The 16323-nt window shown below is 41.8% G+C and overlaps 1 protein-coding gene across 2 annotated transcripts in view; it reads right to left on the minus strand.

Annotated features, from left to right (window-relative positions):
• Nucleotides 1-16323, minus strand: part of unc5db (unc-5 netrin receptor Db) — a 186641-nt gene that overhangs the window by 43652 nt on the left and 126666 nt on the right. Inside the window, exons 5-9 of one of the 2 annotated variants that reach the window (XM_051422069.1) lie at nt 16025-16205; nt 15071-15238; nt 5193-5357; nt 3677-3709; nt 1330-1515 (exon numbers count right to left, since the gene is read on the minus strand). In XM_051422069.1, coding sequence (XP_051278029.1) covers nt 1330-1515; nt 3677-3709; nt 5193-5357; nt 15071-15238; nt 16025-16205 — 733 coding nt within the window. The remainder of the gene's footprint in view (nt 1-1329; nt 1516-3676; nt 3710-5192; nt 5358-15070; nt 15239-16024; nt 16206-16323) is intronic. The other variant, XM_051422070.1, reaches the window with a different exon arrangement.

A 16323-nucleotide genomic window follows, 5' to 3' on the forward strand; every position in this document is an offset into this window, starting at 1 on the left:
TTGAGTGGAGAATGATCTGATTATCGCTTGAGTGTGCATCTTTAAGAATGGCGCGGCGAAAATGGAATGGCAGTGGTGAGATGAGAGAAGTTAATGAAATGTACCTCAGGTTGAATACCTTGAGGGATAGGTTTGGAATTGGGCCTCTGATTAAAAATCACTCAGAAGGAGAAGTAATGTGGAGAGACAGGGTCAGGTCCAAAGACTCATTCAGCACTCTGCCTTACAGCCACTCCGGCAGCAGAGAGCCATCCGAAAGCATTTAAGAGCTTCTTTAAGAATTTAAGGTGTTTTTTTTCCCCCATGTGATTATTAGGCATGAAAAAGCTACTGATTTGCAATTAAACACACACTTTAAGTGGTGTTTCCCCCCCTGGAGGAAGTGTAATTTCCTATGTTTATGAAAAGGAGGGTAAAATGTTACCAATGCAATCGCGGCAGAAGTAGGCTAATATACAATGCCTCGACAACTTCCTCCAAAACAAACTGGGGTGAGGAACTGTTCTACATTTCACGGGGAGCCACGGCCAAGGCTGAAAGAGAGGAAAATGGAAGGAGTGATTGTGGCCGGTGGAGGGCACAGCAGGCAGGCTGCGGGGAGAGCTGGCCTATTTAAATAGGATTGATGACCTGCTGGATGTAGCCCCCCGTTTTCCTTACACCCTGTCTGTCGCGTGACGAGGGGTGGGGCTCGACCGACTCCCCGGGCCTTGTGGGAGCAGTGGAAGGGGGGTGGGGGGGCACAGCGTGGGCTCCGGCAGATCTTCTCACGGCGCTGTCAACGCGGCGGCGAGGATGGATCGCCCCTCGCCACGATGGCTATCACTTGCGCTAACCCAGAAGTGTCAGTGACAGTAATATGAATGCCTGTGGCGAGGCTGGCCGGGACAGCCGCAGTCACATAACCAACAGAAGTTATTGCTGTGCACAACAAAAATTGAATTGATGTTCACTGTTCCGTACCCCTCACATTTATCCATCAGTGGTTTAGGCCAGTGTAATCTGATGGAGGAGATTGGTTGCCTGACAGTCAAATGTGTGGTCTGTGGGGAAGGGGTGGGGTGATGCCGGTCTCTATCAGAGATTGATTATCTCCTGCTTCACAATAACAGAGGAGCAGGTCTGTCAAAATAGAAGGACAGGTCCTTTCACTGATTATGGAGGTATAAATCCTAAGCAGATAGGGATGCTGCAAGCCATGCTGCTTGATGCAAACAAATGCCATCAATCACCGGGTTGGCCCTGTCGCAGAGGTCTTTGATGACACCGCCTTTTGGCCTTGTGGTCGCCGGTGCGTGTCAGCGTGGAGTTGATGGCGCTCTCTCTTACCTTGTCTGGTGGTCTTGAAATTGAAAGACTGGAAACCCCCAGCGAGCGCAGAGGAGTCGATGACGTCCACGCCATACTCGCTGTGGTTCTTTCTGTACAGCATGACAGCCACTACGAGGATTGCCACGGCGATGATGCCGGCTCCCAGGCCCGAGTACAGAGCTACGTCGTTGGAGCTGTCCATACCTGAAGCACACGAGACACACGAAAAACAGAGAGCTTCCGTAAATTCTCATATGAAAGCCATAATATAATAATACCAGGGGTGTGGTCTGCACGAACCAATAAAGGCCAGTTGCTAATAAAGGCCAGGTAAGCAAAAGCACTGAAGCCTAACAACAGCTCACATGGCAATATTTTGTGTAACGTTAATTTCCACAGCACCAATTCAAAACAATTAATACTCATATTAATACCAGTCATTTTTTCTTTACTGTACAACGGATCATTGTTAAAAGAGAACTTCTATACAACAAAGACTGTTCACAGGTCTTGGGGAGTATTACTGTATATGTGAGAGGGTTGTAGAAAGTCTTTTATGTCTGCACAGAGGACAGCACAAAATCTAATGAACTTCATAAGAGATAACTTATGAAGATCTGATGAACTGCCCCACAATTGTTGCTTGGTGTAGAGTTGACCCGAGCTTACCAGAGCTCTGTAGCATGCTCCTCATCTCTGTTTGAGGCTAGTGGCTCGAGGCTACATTAGCCACTACTACCATAACACACCCGAAACTCGGACTGAATTGTTGCCAGTCAAGTTGCACTGTGGGAAATATAGGCACCGGGTTTTGACAATGAAGATAAATGCGTGGAATAAAAAAATGTTTTGGAACTGCCGATTACAAGTCCGACGACGTTATAGCATGCAATGCCGAATCGGTGGAGAGCTCTTTTGAGGTATTGTCATCAAAATTCAACACTTCCTGATTATTTTTCACATTAAAATAATCTATAAAGGGGAGGTTGCAAGACTTTTAACATGAAAATTCTTGTGGTTGAGAGCAATGCACATTATAGTGAATTTATCAAGACGCCAGGTAACCATGGAGGGAGTACTGAGTTTTAACTAATTGGGGAAATTAGAAATATAGGTCTGATTCTCTCTGCCACTGATGTAAATAGAGGTCCCAGTCAGAATTTACTGAGAATGTACAGTATGTAAATGTGTTCTTCTGAGATTTCTACAGCACAGGGGTCTATTCTTTTTTACTGTGATGAAAGCAGCATTGCCAAAAAAAGTGAAAAGGCTTTTTTGAAAATGTTGCACATAAAAGAGAGTAGTCTTTGTTATATTAATAAAGACTTGGAAACTTTCAGGAGGAGATGGGGGCAGTGGAGACAATACTGTTTTTATGTAGACATTCAAGGTCAAACAAAGGCAAGAGTTACAATGTGTTACACTGTCTCCAGCATGGAAATGAAACAAGAAGGATGGAAAGTGGTAAGATGGAGCAGACCATCTGTCTGATCTCTCTATGCTACATTATGCACCACAGATAGGAATAAATGAACATGTCCAGCCGTTACTCTAAACTGTTACATATCACACTCAAGCTGCTAACATGGAGGGTGATTAGCCTAACTGCCTTTAGACCCACCGGTCTATATCCAATGGCTATGATGGATATCTCGCAGTGCAGGCAGTCAGAGCTCATGCGGCTCTTACTGGTGGTCGCCAGTCGTCCCGAGGACCAATCAGACGCAAATTCATTCAGAGTATTCCTACCAGGGTGATCACTCGCCAGATACCAGCTTGACGCACTCCCTGTTCAATCATTCAGGCTTTCCTTAAAGCCCAGCGAAGACGGCAGTAGGCACGGCTTTTACACTAATGTGGCAGGCTAATGAAAGCACTCAAGCTAGCACCTGACAATCACTTAGTTGGGCAAACTCCGGCAAGTGATTGAAAGCCGCCACAGGAATGTGAAGACAGCGCCGTAAATTGGTCAAATTAGCTCATTTGCAATGATTACAACCCATTAATCCTCCACAACATAGCACATGTTCACTTGTCACAACCAATATATCTCCTGGCTTAAAGTAGAAACACAGCTGGGATGTCGCGGTTGTCATAAAAGTCCACCACTGAATAATGACATGAATGCGTAATGAGCGCTTGCTTGGGTTAAAACAGGAGTTGCCCAGATCAAAGTGAACTAAAGGGCGGTAATTCATGATGTTTCAGTTTCCAGAGTATTTACTGAGAGAAGGCAAACGACTTTTTTAGCTAACTTTAAACTTAGAATATATCAAATCTTGCCCCCAGAATTCAGGGCACTGCATATAAGTGGCAGGTGGGAGGGGGAGTTGAAGATGAAAGAAATCCACAGAGGAAGACTCACTTTGAGGTTTAACGTCATGTAGCAGCTTTCGATCTGCAAAGACAGAGAGATAGAATGAGACAAAGAGGAGAGAAAGTGGTGATTAAAGTCCGAGCCTCTGTGAAATGACTAGCAAGTTTGGTTTCAGATCCAACACCCTGAGTAGAGAGAGCTTCTGCTGACTGTTACAGTATCTGATAATGGCCAGGCAGGCATCATTACTGTCCTCATAGCACCATAGATAAAGGTGGTGAGGTGCAAACTGCTCAAAGGCTCGGAAATACCTCTGAGTCGGCTAATAATCTCAACACAACACAAGTCCAAAAAACAAGTTTGATTTATTTAAGAGGAATGAAGTCACACACTCTTCTACCTGACTTTCTCCAAACGTATACTGTGGAAACCAAAATGAGCATCATAGTCATAAGAACATTCTAGCAGGGCTGAACAATTTGTGATTTTTTTCTGACCAGTATTGGGACTGTGATTTAAATTGTGATCATTTTCTATAAATTAAAATCATTATATTGGTGGTCTACGTAGTAATAAACAACATAGGGATGTGTCGTGAACGACATGCTGGCTCCTTTAAGACAACGATGGGAGCCGGCTCCGGTCTGAGAGACGATTTCTTGCTTTCTTGTTTTTTTGTTGTAAATAAATTAGATAATTTAAAACAGATTAATTAAAGTATTTGTTAAATACGATCCAGACACGTGTCACTTTCAATCCCAAGTGTAACCATGCAGTTCATTTAGACATTAAAGTTGCTGTAAGCTTTATTTTTCTGGTTAAATGAAATAGCTCCACATTCTGACAGCCATCGCTGATATAGAGTGTTTAGTCAGTAACATGGGTCTCCCAGTCCCTCCTTTCCATAGCAACCAGAGAATGCATTTTCTGTTATCCTGTTCTAGCTTCATCCAATCAGGAGAGAGAACTCCACAAAGAGGCGGTCCTCTCTGCATGTTCAAGCGCAGGCAGCAGAATTTCAGTGTGACGACGTGGGGAAGAGGGAGGGGACTGCAAGAACGGACAGGAAGCTAGCCAAAATGCCGATTTCACTCACAGCACCTTTAATGTAAGCTACAATTAAAATCATGCAGCTTGCGATTTGAAAATTGCGTACCTTTAAATCACAGTCTTGATATGAAAAATGCTTCGTTCAGCCCCATCCTGTAGTCATCATTGAAATTTTGAAGTCATTGCATGTGCATGACCCAAACAGTGCAATGACATTTCATTCCAAACGTCAAGCGTCATTCAAGAGTGAATGTCTGCACTTCCTACCCTGTGACAGATTCAGTATGACATACAATATGTCAAGTGAGCAGCACACAGGAGGAAGAGCGCTGACATTATCATGCACTGGGCATCTGTGTCAATCCACAGTGTGATACTTTTCCAACACACACCTCCTGTTCAAACATGCTTGTGTTGATTTGCCATGTTACAGTGAGCGTATATATGATGATGATAATGATAGGAAAATGATGACAATGATGATGATGATGTCCAACAGGGAGAAAGGCCTTACTCTGGGTACACAATCCATCTGTGCAGTTCTCAGTGGCCTCGCTGTTCCCTTCGCACATCTTGCCTCGGTGTCTGGGTGCTGGGGAGTTGCATTCCCGACTCCGCTGCCTCTCGCACTGGCTGCTGCATACAGTCCATTCGCTCCACTCGTCCCAGCCTCCATCAACTACAACATGAGGATATATACAAATGTGGACAAAGACATTAACATATACATGTGTCTGCACACATACCAAAAAGGCAAACAGAAAGACGAGAAGAATCTGAGGCACGCAGGTGGCAGCTAAGTTAAAAGGCAAGCCAAAGAAAGTGTCCCCACTGTGTCTGTAGAGAAAAACAGTTCATTCTAAGGTGATTTTCAGGTGGTTATACACTAATAAAAACATACCTATGAATATTATATTCCATTCCTGACAATAGATCCTCCTAAATGTTACACACTGGACCTTTAATGATTTTACATTCCAATATCAGTGTCCTAGTATGTACCACAATATGCATTTTTTTGGGCAAGCTAATGAGCCATCAGTGAGGTTGTTATTCCCGTGGCCACAGCGTCCCATGTTTTGAACTAATTGTAGTTTTTGAACTGAGCTTGTAGCTTTGATTTAAGCATCAAGACTATGGCATGCTGCCAGCTACCTCTTTATCTTATACCCATTTTCACAGAGATGACCCACAAACAAATGCCACCTACATAACTAGTTAAGTTGTGTGCCCACACAGTTGAGTTATCTCGCAGCTGGTTAGCTTCGGTCAGCAGGCTACGACTGGAGGCAGGAGGAAACAGCTGGCAACCAAATTCTTTTCTTAACATTTCTCTTTCTATAATGATTTAAAAAACATACAACGTGTCAATTAGTCAACTTAAGAGTTGTTAGTAAAGCTAAACACATTCTGACTGATGTTCTTCCTCCTCACAGACACAGATATTTAGGGTTAATTTCAACAAAGAACATCTGTATTATCTTTTATGTAATTGCAGGCACGGTCTCCAATTCCATTTTGGGGCTATATTTACACACATTAAACATTTAAATGTTTCCTTAGTGGGCACACACACGTATTCAGTATGACACACAATACACAGGGTAATGGTGGTGGTACAGCTTGAGAGACATTTTCTCCCCATTAACCCCCAGGCCTGTTTATATAATGGGATTTGATGCAAGGCTATGAAACCAAGACAGCCTGGCGCATGCTAATAGCTGGGATTCCTCCGTCTTGCTCTGTCATCTGATCAAGGAAGAACTCATCATGCTTAGCTTAACAAATATTGGGAGACCATATGGCGCCTGAAGATTCTTTGGCAGCAGTTGTGGTGCCCATAATACAGTCTGTGGGCGGTGGAGAAGGTAATCTTCCTTTGTGGTGTTCCATAGTCCCTACCTACACTCCACATTTGTTTGCGGTTTCTCCTCAGCTACTTGAAATGCAAATGATGTGTTTGTACGATGCGGAGAGAATGCTGAGTGCTTATGAGTTTGACCGCAGTCGCTTGTGAGTGTATGCATATTGTTTCTCCTGACAGTTCCCCTCTGACTTGTTGCTGTGATTCTGTTGAATGAGCTCATCTGCCTACTGGTAAACAATAGATACAGTCTGAGAAACTGTAACAACTGCAAAACTCTGAATCACTTTTAACACTTTGTGGATACTTTTCACAATCCAAAGATTCTTTTTCTTTTGCTGCTGTGACATTCTCATGCCCAGTTTCTTAGTCACCAGATCATTGACAGTTTATAATTAGTGGACAGAGCTTCCAGGTCTGTGAAGTGATGCCAACATGGTAGTGTCTTAAACCTGCATTCTTTCTAATGGCCAGCAGGGGGATCTCCATTGGCTGCGAAAAAAAAGTCTGATAATATTGAGAAATTACCCTACTTCTCACTTAATTCAGTAAACTCAATTAACAGTTTCCTAATGAGTGTATGGTTTCGATCTCTTGTTTCAGTCTTTTTCCATACAGCATGATGTTCATTTAGTAACTGATGGTCCCATCTAGAGTAAAATAGACCATAAAGCAGTGTGTGCTTTAGGGTGTGGCTACCTTGTGATTGACAGGTCATTCTCAATGAGTCCCTCCAGCTCAACACACCAAACTCAGATCATATTGTCAAACTAGGCAGTGCTGATCAAATATGGGTCGAGATTCTGTTACAATGTTGGCTATTTCTTGCCTTCAGTCTTTTCAGAAATACATTTTAGTGTGCTATTTTCTCGTTCAACCTAGTTCCATTTTGTTTTCTACAGAACAACCTTCTTTGTTAAAAAAAGAAGCAAATATTAAAGTTTTAATGAACCCGCTATGGGTTCATCCTCTGTCATGTTACATAAACTGGCAATAAATAGATGGATTTAAAACTGCAAAAAGGATTGCTAATGTACACTAGCTGTACGATTTAATGATTGTACTTGTTAGTATAGCTTGGCTTAAAGCCTCTGCAGTGGCAGCCTGGTCTTACTCATCACAAGACAAGTCTGTCTGCAGTGTGTCTGCAGAGTCCACTGAAGAAACATCATTGACTGGTTTATCTCTTTTAGCTACAGCACCATGATCTTTAGGATCTAAAGAGCCAAACTGATCCAGGAAAAGTGAACACGCTTCACTGCTCTGTACATGGATTTACCCCGTGAAGCTTTGTCATGACGCCATAAGCCATAAGTCATCTTGTATGAATTATTCACGGATCCGTGTAAGATAAATAAAACAAAGCAAATGTTGTACTCCCATTGTACTACTGTATAAAACATGTAAATAATTAAAACAGGTGACAAATATATATAGACATCCAGGGAAGTACCGGAAGTAAACAAGACACCATGACATGGCAGCTCTCTACAATATGTACGCGTTTATTGCAAGCTGTCCTAAGAAGTGCACAACATTCTACTTTTCTCTTTACGTTCTATGTAACGTTACTTACTATTAACTACACAGTAAACTAGTGAGTGTTCGATACAATAAATGAGACTCAGTACTGTACTGACACAGTATAGGATACCTGTGCGTCAGTCGCATTAAACATAGAACTGTTTGGCGACCTGAGAGCGAGTGGAATGGGACAGCAAACAGGAAACAACATTGTCTCTCATTGTCAGGATTGGACTGCGATAATAATCTCCACATTCATTCCACTGTAAGATACCTTTGGTTTTAACAAATAGTCAAAAACAGTGTATTCAGTTTAAAGAGTGAGTCAGCGGCAAATATTAAAATATGTTATTTTCGCGCACTTCTGGAGTGTTTGTACCTAATTTTCTCAGAGCTCTGACCGGACTTATCATGAAGCTCTGGTAGTAACTGCAGATACTTTCACCAGACAGTATACAGGTATTTATTTTCCAGATTATTTCCATGCATACTCATGTCCTGCTTTCCTAAATAGCATGATTCAGGTTTTTTAAAACATAAAGGGAAGTTTTGATATGACATGAGGGCGTCCCTGCAGTTTATTTCTTTTTTCTTCTTTAAACACCACGTCCCTTGCTCATGAAGATGTCTTTAATTTTACAGCATTTGGCAGCACTTCCCTCTCAGGCTTTTTTGCCTTTAATGTGCTCTCCAGGGACAGAGCCAGACATTGTAAACATTAGCAGCTTAGCCCAAATCTAGGGGAGTCTGGGGGCATGCTCCCCTGGGAGATTCTTTCCCAAAAAAGCAGTTATATGCACTATTTTTCAAGCCAGCTGAGATAATGGAATGCCTAAAAATCTACATCATTTGGGAACAATGTGATAGTTGCCCAGGAAAAAACTCATCCTGTTGTCTACATCCATCTCATTCATTCCATTCAATCCTTCTGAAACCCTAACACACAATGGTCTGATGTTACTATTTTTAAGGTACATAACATAGTTAAGGTAGGAATTTGATGAAAAGAGGCTTACTAATCTTGAAACCTATTTTTGTTAAACTATACTGGAGTAGAGTTGACAGTGTTTAGCTTTGTTATCTCCTTGGTTATGTCCATAAGTCAGTTAGCTACTGTTGCTCACTGAGGTAACACTGACTTTACCATTCATTTGTAAGAGGAAGAATGTGTCATCATCTTCTTCTTCTTTCTCTTTAAATTGTAAAAATCACATTTCAAATTATACTGTAATCTCCCATAATCCTCTTCATATTACTGCCATTCCCAGTGCAAGAGATGATAGTAGCTGATACATTAGGGAGTCTGAGATCACTTAACCAATGTCTAATTAGGTGTAGATGTCACTGCCACAAATACAAAACAGTGGGACTATGCAGTACCCAATCTGTATTGACTTAGTTTAATCACTTCAGTCTCCACAATTTGAGTCTCATTCCTATCAGTATTCTCTTCTCTCTTTACCGTTTCTTGTTAAGTGGCCATCTGCCTCGTCATGCTGCAGCCTCTGACCTCATCCGTCCTCTGTGCTCTCCCCGCACTCAGACCATCATTAAGACAATGCTCTGGGCTGGCTTGTCACAACTGGACGGACTTGTCAATCAGCAGCTCAGACAGCTGGGTTCATCGCAGCCCTCGCCTCGCTCCTTTCTGCATCTCCTTCCTTCCACATAGACATGGATCAACCCTGATAACAGGTCGACACCCGCTTCCCTCTCTGCTGCGTGCTACTTCAGTCATTCCTCAAGGCCTCCAGGCCACGGTGGTGACACAGGTCTGCTTATCTCTGCTTAAGCAGGTAATTCTTATTCCTCTTCTTTTGCACTTCATTATTTTTTCATGTGAACTCCACACGGCAAATATAACCCGCCCTCCCGCGCTCTTAAGGCTGCGTTTAAGGTTGACGGCTTTAATTGGCAGTGAGAGGCAGCCAGTTGAAAACTTCGATACCCACACATCAGTCAGGGTCTAGAAATTCCATCTTTTGTGTCAGACCATGAGCCACAAAGTGAGTTTTGAAGCCAGACTTTACAGCACCTTGAAAAGCAAAAGCTGAGTCATTGTTATTGATCACCCACCTCATCAGAGGTAGAAATCCATGCCGGCTGACAATGTCATTTTCTGTGCCACTGTCATAAAAAAAGATGCATGTCGTTGGCAATTTTAACTAGAAACTGTGTATGTGCATAAATGTAGAGCTTGGGTGTAAAAGTTAGATAAGCACAACATAAGAAAATGACACCCACTCACCATTATTGATTAATGGAATGAAGGTTTGGCACATGGCAGTTTAGCACTAAAGCTAAGAACTAGACTAAAATGTCTGTCTTTTGAAAAATGAATTATTTATGTGATGTTATATGGCTTGTACAAATATTTTGAAGCGGACATACTTTATCGCTAGAGAGAGAAGAGCATTTTGATAATAGGTGAGAAAGTGGATAATGTTTACCAGGATACTGGTCTTGAATTGCTGACTACAAAATGAGGGTGCCTATGGGATAAAAAGCTCTGCATTCAACACTGTAGAGTGTTCTTGTTAAATGAAGTCATGTTTGCATTCAGTGTTTCTTAACAAAAAAACTGTATATTCTTCACGCCTAATAAACCTCATAAAACATATACGAAGCCATTTTTTAAAACTTCCAGAACTTTTAAAAATGTTTAGTATTTTAAAACCTGTGTTGTTTACATCCATGTTTTCTAGCCAGCAGCAGCCTTCTTCTCTGCCTTTTGTTGACACATTGCTATGCTTTTTAGCACGAGTGCCACTGAATGTCAATCACTGCAATTGCACGAAAAATTGTTGAAAGAATAACGTATTATGTGATTGCAGGTTTTACACATGTCTCCTTGTCCACTGTGGCACGTTTTGTGTCGCCCATGCATGACAGTGTCATGTTTTCAACATGCGCTCATTCCGCGATCACGTTAACAAGAATAAATATACAACGTTTAGGAAAAGATTGTAGTCAACATTGACTTCTGGTTTCACAAAGGACTTGAACAGCAGTCTCCTGGGTGAAAAGCCCTGTGTTTCCACCTATTATTACCTATGTATTATACACTTTGGTGCCACTAGTGGTCAAAAACTCCACAGGGTGCCTTTAAGCTGAATTATTGTCTCTAAAGCTATGTCTCATTTCCATACTACATACTCATTCTGAGCACTGGACAAATGTTTAATTAGTGACATTCTAATAAAGACAGAGCAGACAATTCACATGCAAAACATTAAAGTGAGCCAGTTATTCGGAGAAGAGAAAAAAATCCTCTTACAGGATAAACTGGTAGCATTTCTTTTCTGTTTTCTACTATGTGGTGTTAAATTATTTGAAATTTCTTTTGTTTATGTAGATCTAATGGAAGATGTCTTACTTTCATCCCATGCAGGATGGAACTAACTATTGTAACTAAACTGTACGGTGGTCATTTTGAGCGAGTTATAACTTTTAATACAGTGTATTAAAAGTTTGTAAATTAAGATAGAAAGAGATTCTTTCTAATTCTCTCGACCTGACTTATGTACCTTTCTACCAGTTCCACATCTCTCTCTCATCCTGTTCTGGCATTCTCCCTTGCCATTAAGCTAGACCTGACTGCCTGTCCCCATCTGCGCACTGGCAGTCTGAAGCCTCACAAACTGAACAAATTGGCACGAGGCACGCTCGTTGGATGACCTCGCCAATTTCTGAGCCCAGCCTTCAAGCTTCCGCGCTCTTTGTGAAAACAAGACAATATGTGGAGGCTTACAGTGAGTGTACAGGATGTGCAACAGGGCAGGTAGACAAATTATATACGTTCAAAGTATGTTCACTTTACACGCGATAATAATAGCGTATAGGCGTGCAGATTCAAGCTGGGAACCCTACTGACAGAATGTGGCAATGTGGAGAAGACAGCTGCTAAATGTACCGTTTACCACTTTAAACTTGTTCCTGAAAACGTATTCCGTCTGTCATCCCTGATTTCTGCAAACACCTCCTGTACGAACTACTCTGGCACGTTCCTTCATTAGTATTCCTACACTGCACATTTGATTAGGTGATTAGGCTGAGAAAACATATTTAGGTTACTTTTAAATGCATTGCTTTCAACACATAAGAACTGATTTCACAGGCAGAAAATATGTTAACACCAGATGACTTGGCAAGGAACATTTAAAGCAACATTATGTGAGAAACGGTATTTTTGGTTATTTGGTGCCCCCAGTTTGTGAGTGAGTGCAATTCACTTTTACACCACTGTCGTAAAGATAAGCAGCTGTACATGTGAGTTGACAACTTTGCAAACAGCCAAACATCAAGCAAGTGCAACAACACAATACATAGCAAGCCAGCTAATATTATATTATATTACTTATATTACTAGTGCAACAGCAAGACGGTCAGCTGAGCAAGATTTGGTCTTGTTTGGCGTCACTCTTCCTTTTTCTCTTCTTAGGTTCTTCGGTCACGGGGCCTTTGGTCTCGTTGCCTCTACCATGATGTCCGTAGACGCTGCTAAGGCCGGTCAGCATTCCCTGCTGGCTCGCCCCACCGCCCCGGGCCTGACAACTAGCTAGCTAATGGCAGCTAAGTTACAGTTAGCAGAAGTTACTAAGCAACAAGTCAAACTTTTTTACGATTAGGAAACCACCAAATCAAACCATGAGTTGAGGATCATCTCAGCCAGACACAACCAGATAACATTTTCTCCATAAAATATGTAAATTAAATTTAAATTAAATGGACACCAAGGTTATGTAGAGCCAAGGGGTTTAAGAGGAATTCACTATTTTAAGTTCTCAATTCAGTATTGGATATGAACTGATGTCAGCATACACTAAACCCGGGCCTGGCTCACCCTGTCTCACCGCACTGGACTAATTTTTTTTTGGGATTGTTTTTTGGACTTTCTATACAATTTATTTCAGCATAAGGAAGAAATGCTTATATTTCTGTCCACTCCCATCTGGATAAGGGAAGCGGGTGGCCAGGCGACTGGCAAGATCCTAGGAGGACACTGGACAAACTTGCTCTCTGGTGTCACATTAACTGCCTACACTCAAACCAAAAGGTTTGACAATGCCAGACCACACCGTCTGCTGCTGAGGTGCAGGCTGCATCATACAAGTACCTCGGTGTGGCTGGATAATAAACTGGACTGGAACACACCCCAGCCACCTGTACAGGTAGACCAACAGAATCAGGTAGTACTCCTGAGGAGATTGTATCCACTCTACAACTCCTCACTGCTGGGGGGAGGACACTGGACAAATGGACTGGTAAAGCAGCGCATCAGTGAAGACTGCTCCTCCCAATAGGAACAGGGTGGTAGCCACTCACTGTGAAATAACTGTGCAATAATAATCTACTGCTACCTGGACACTCTTCTTACTCTTACTTATTTTTTTGTGCAATAACTTGATCCACCACTTAAGTGCAATAATTTAATTTAATTTAACTGCTAATTTCTGCTTAATGTCACTTCTTTACAACACAATGCCACTTATCCACTGTTTAACAACACAATGCCATATACTGTCCTATATATTTATCTTTATGTATCTATATGTATCCTCTATACAGTTCTCTACATTTATCTTATTTGATTTCATTTTCCGTGAATTTTATCTTATTTTATTTTTATTCTTATCTCTACTTTCTATATAAAGCCAAGAGTTTATTGTTTACTGTTTATTGTCTACTTTCTATATCTAGCAAAGAGTTTATTGTTTATAGTGTTTATCTTGTACTGTATTTTTTTATACCTCTTTATTTTTCTTCCCCTTTTTGTAAGCTGCTGGAAATTCAATTTCCTTGCGGGAGTCGTCCCAAAAGGATCAATAAAGAGAAGTCTAAGTCTAAGTCTGTTTAATACTAATACAACATGCTGATTCTGCGTATCTGCGAAACATGCTGACCTTTAAGTTGGTTGAGCATTATTCAGCCAAAGTTAGGGTACATTTCCACAATAATGATTATAGCCAAAGCACCAATTTTTCCTTCATTTATTACACAAAAATGGTGGCCATGGTTACCTGCTAAACATCTGCATGTTAGCATGTAGCTCAAAGGTCTGTGCTGTGTTTGAGTATAGCCTCATAGAGCTGCTAGCATTGCTCTAGGCTCTTTTTATGACCTCGGACTATCACGGTAAACCAGAAGACTATTTTTGAATCTGGAGCAGCCCTGCCTTTAAGACATGATTCTAGACATACAACTGCAGTCTGCAGATTTGTCTGTAAGTTGATGAGCCTGAATGTGTACACCACTCACCCTACAAGATAACCCTTGCCTTCTGTGAGAACAAAACCTCACCCTTCTACAACAGAGCCCCTGCGTGTTTGCTCTTGCACGGTAAAAACTCATTTCTTCAAGAACTACCTCGGCTCACCTTCTCCCCCCCGAATCACACAGTACACTGAGTCATATCCCCTCTCTCACTGCTGCCTCCTCTAGTCACTTTATTTTGCATCATAAATCCTCTGTTCTTTTTGTTCTTCTTCTTTTCTTCCATGCAGAACTTAGCACTATCAGCCCAGCAGTACAGGGATGTTGTCAAGTCTCTATGGATCTGTCCCCCCTCGCAATCCTTATTATTGGTTGCCTGTAATGCTAATGAGGCAGGATTTTAAGCCCATTCAAGTAATTTAAGCCACCCTGGATATGTGCAATGGATAAATGTCTAACATGGTAATGTGCGTGACATGAAGCTATAGTGCAAAGTGCCTAAAAAAGCCTGGCAATAGAGTATGTCATCTGAAAACACAAAGGAAAGCACAAACTGTTCTAGCAGTGTAAATAATTAATAGCTTGTTATGCAATAATATATTAGTAAATGAAATGTGAACACAGTTTTTACATTTTTGGCAGTCTGTCATATTCTTTGACATGTCAGTTTAAACATTTTCAAGCAAATAATAACTTTTGACACCTAGAGAAGTAACTTGTGTATCTGTCTCCATTAAGATGTACTTTATTGTTACAATATGCAGAAACTTAAGAGTTTAACTGGAACTGACTTGGGCAGAGAGCGTTGCAGGTGATCTTCTGTACAGACATGCCCTCGCAGAAAGCCCCGCCGTTGAGCGGCGCCGGGTTAGTACAGGTTCGAGATCGTTTCTGGACACCCCGCCCACATGGCACATTACAGGCCGACCACTCCGTCCACAGGGACCAGCCGCCGTTCACTGGAGAAAGTTCAACAAAGTTAGAGAAGCAGAGGAGGTGGAGTGAGTGCAAAGCAACACATATTACTTTTCCAGAACTCTGGCATAGTTAAATACTCTAACAAGAGCGGGGGTTATTAATGATTATGCAGGCTCCGAGGCACTGCAAGGCAACAATGCATAACCGCTAGAGCAGATTGAGCACAGCACATTCATTGTGGTGGATATACAGCTCCCTCTTTCCTAATTGCCAGTTCAATGTTCCCTGCTCTTGGATTAAGATAAAGACGTGAAACTCAGCGAAAGCAAAGAAAACAGCCATTAAACAGAATTGCCATTTCTAAAGGCGACACTGACTCATACTGGTCGACAGGTTGGAGTCGACCACTTAACGCTCTGACTGAAGCAGTTTACTCAATGATCTCTCTGTCTTAACGCGCGGGGAAGCTAAATGTTTAGCAGTGCTATCAAAGCTGGTGAACTCGCATAGCTGGAAGGCCTCTGGCAAATAAATACTTAATAAGCAACACTCCTTTTAAATGAGATTAAGACACAGTGGCTTATTTCCTTTCATAAAGCACACATTGATTTTAAATGAGAGGCAGTAAATTGAGTCTTTGAATAATACATTCAGCGAAATAAAGAGGAAACATTGCTCTTCGGTGGAAACATGGAGATGGGTCTCTTAATCACTTGTGTAGGGGTGCAGGAAACCAAACAAATTGATCTGAAGTGCCATGTAAACAGTGTGTCAGCACACTGTAATGTGTTGTCAAGGCAATAGCAGCAGCTGGAAGGAGAGCGTACCAAAGACTATCACAGTGGCTGTGGCACTGCGTCTCTTAGCCACGATGTTGCTGGCCAGACAGGTGTAGTTGCCCGAGTCAGACAGTCGTGCCTCGTTGATGATGAGGTTGTGGTCAGCGCGGGTATCGATGTTGTCGTCAGTCAGGGAACTCAGCAGCTCTTCGTTTTTTAGCCATTCCACCTGTACAAGAGAGGCGATAAAGGACAGAGATGTGATGCACTTTTGCACAAAAAAATTTAACATTAAATATCTATTCTATAGAAGATATTAATTCACTATTTAAGGATCATTTTGGTTT

This window comes from Dicentrarchus labrax, unplaced genomic scaffold, assembly GCF_905237075.1.
Source record: "Dicentrarchus labrax unplaced genomic scaffold, dlabrax2021, whole genome shotgun sequence".
In the NCBI taxonomy this organism is placed as follows: Eukaryota; Metazoa; Chordata; class Actinopteri; family Moronidae; genus Dicentrarchus; species Dicentrarchus labrax.